Source organism: Ursus maritimus, unplaced genomic scaffold (genome assembly GCF_017311325.1).
Source record: "Ursus maritimus isolate PB19 unplaced genomic scaffold, ASM1731132v1 scaffold_17, whole genome shotgun sequence".
In the NCBI taxonomy this organism is placed as follows: Eukaryota; Metazoa; Chordata; class Mammalia; order Carnivora; family Ursidae; genus Ursus; species Ursus maritimus.
The window spans coordinates 58,560,957-58,563,399 of record NW_024424119.1 but is presented as its reverse complement, the minus strand read 5'-3'; the positions used below and the strand labels follow the sequence as shown (position 1 = coordinate 58,563,399).

At 64.7% G+C, this 2,443-nt stretch overlaps 1 protein-coding gene across 1 annotated transcript in view; it reads right to left on the bottom strand.

Annotated features, from left to right (window-relative positions):
* LOC103675267 (minor allergen Can f 2-like) overlaps positions 1 to 2,216 on the bottom strand; it is a 7,285-nt gene extending 5,069 nt beyond the window's left edge. The window contains exons 1-4 of the mRNA XM_040631364.1: positions 2,133 to 2,216; positions 1,270 to 1,403; positions 702 to 775; positions 358 to 404 (exon numbers count right to left, since the gene is read on the bottom strand). Of these exons, the coding sequence (XP_040487298.1) occupies positions 358 to 404; positions 702 to 775; positions 1,270 to 1,403; positions 2,133 to 2,216 (339 nt within the window). The remainder of the gene's footprint in view (positions 1 to 357; positions 405 to 701; positions 776 to 1,269; positions 1,404 to 2,132) is intronic.
* Between the last annotated feature and the right edge of the window lie 227 nt (positions 2,217 to 2,443).

The window sequence follows — 2,443 nt, the reverse complement described above, 5'->3', positions numbered from 1 at the left end:
TTCCCCTTGGGATGACACAGGAGGAGGGGACTGTCCCTTCTTCCCCTTGCCCAGAGCAGTGTGGAGGTTGAGCCCTGGTCGCGGGACGGTCCTGGTGAGAGGGCCGTGTGAGCGAGTGTGTGCGGGGAGGGGGGGGAGTGCCGTGGGTGAGGCTGAGTGGGGGCGTGGCTGTGGGCGGAGCCTTCAGGGAGGCTCTGGAGACTTCTGCTGCTGGGGGGCAACAGCCCACTGCCCACGCGCTGGCCAGACTGAGTCCTGCGCGTGTGGGCGTCTCTGAGGGGACCACACGCACCCAGCAGGTTGGCCACCAGGTTGGTCTCGTCGTTGTTGTGGTTGATGATGTAGAGAACCAGGTACTGCTGGGGGCTGAGCCTCCTTCAGGTAGAAATCGTCGTGTCCCCAAACTGCCCGAGGACATCGGGGCTGAGGGAGGCTGGGAGATGGGTGGCTGCCTGCCCAGCTGGGGGGACCCCTGTGCACTTCCTGTGCCTAGGGGCAGTGCTCCGCGTCCCGCCCAGCCTCGTGGGGGCCTGGGTGTGGGAGCAGGCTCTGTCCCCCGAGAGCCGGGCTGGGGGCCCAAGTTCCGGCGCCTGCCCACCCCTCAGGCATGGAGCTGCTGGGTCCTGTCTCAGGGCTTCAAGCCCAAGAGCCAGACCTCCGGGAGGCTGTGCCCTGGGGGCCTGTTGCCCACACATACGTACACTCCAGTTTGAATTTGTTGTTGGTCTCGGTCTTGTACACGGTGAGGGACACCTTCTCGCACCCGTCTTCCTGCCTGCAGACAAAGGCAGCTGGTTCACTCCGTCCGCCAGGCCCTTTCCCCGTTTTACGTGAAAGTGTAATTTGCCCGTAGTGACAGTCACTGCTTTCCGTGTGGGCTTCTAGGAGTTTGGTGAACGCATCCATTCGATCCCCTCGAAGGTGACCTTGGTCCTCCTTGCCCCTGGGCTGTGCCTCCAGGCTCTGGCCTCCTTGGATTCCTGGACGCTGCGTTAGCAGCAGCAGCTGAGGGAACGCGCCAGCGACCGCAGCACCCCCACCCCCCACGGCGCGCACACCTGCACTTGACCCGCACAAGCCCAGGTCCCAGTGCTCGAGACCCCGTGCCCAGAGGGGGCTGGATGGTGGCCGAGGCCACACAGCAGCGAGGGGTCTGGGATCAGACCTCTGCTGCTTCTCCTGTGGATCAGTGTCCCCGTCCCCTCCCCGGGGCCGCCCTGTCCACCCCACTCCGCCGCCGTGCCCGAGCCCCTTGTGCCCTGCACCCACGGTATGAGCATCTGCCCGTTCAGGTTGCCATCACTCGTGCTCAGGCTGTTGACGAAAACCCTGAAGTGCCCTCCGGGCTCGATCAGGGCCGAGTTGTTGGAGGCCAGGGCGGCAGTGTACCAGATCCCAGACAGCTGTGGGGCCACGAGAGGACAGAGTGAGGCCTGGACCCTGCCCTCCTCTGGCCCCCTGCCTCCGTGCCCGGCGTCCACTCCCACAGTGCCCAGCAAGGCCCTGTGATGCCGGTGAGGCTGGCAGATTCAAGGACGGCCCCCGTGTGCGGCACCTGCCCCTTCTTGGGCCATTGGACCAGCTGGTATGTGGGGCCGTGGGAAGGAGGTGTGTCCAGGCTTCTGGCCCCACGGACCCCGTGCCCAGCACTCGCCCCCTCGACCCCAGGGGATGCTTCATTCCCTTGTGGACTGAGCTCAGGGCTCCTTCCAAGACCATGGCAGGCGCTCCAGCTCCCAGTGTCACCTTTGGACTCCCCCACGGGCGGCCCCCACCATGGACTTGCCCTACGGCTCATTTACAAGTCACCGAGTGTGGTGTCTAGGCTCCGTCCTATGTCATGACCCGGGTCTGTCTGTGGTCTGCTAAGGGCGATGGCACCCAGCAGTGTCGGACGGGGCTGACCAGGGAGCACAGGCCTCTCAGCCCTGCTTCCTTGCGCAGACTCAGTTGGGGGGAGTCTGGCTGCCTGGGACCACGATTCTAACCTGCTGTCCTGCTCCCTGGACAACCCCCAGAAGGCCCCCGCCTCAGCCAGGGGCAGGCCACCCACAGTCCGCGATGCTCACTCAGGGTTTGACCGCCTCCAGCCCCACTCGCCCCCTGGGAGCAGCCGGCCCCCTTGTGCTCACCTCCTCCAGGTTCTCCGGGGGCTCCTCCTGAGCCTGGAGGCCGCAGACCAGCGCCAGGCCTACGGTCAGCAGTAGGAACTGCATGTTGACAGCACCGTCTATCTGGGTTTGGCGACAGCTGGGGACTGGCAGGCTCTGGTGACCGGGCCCCGTGGCCTGTCTACATAGCCAGGTGAGATCACGTGGTAAGGGCTCCTGCCCCGTCCCAGCGGGGAAGTGGGGACTCTTACTGCTGATGACTTGATCTTAATGTTAGCCAGCTTTTGCGTACTCTCTTCTTGGTTGCTTTGGACACCAAAAAAATGTCATGT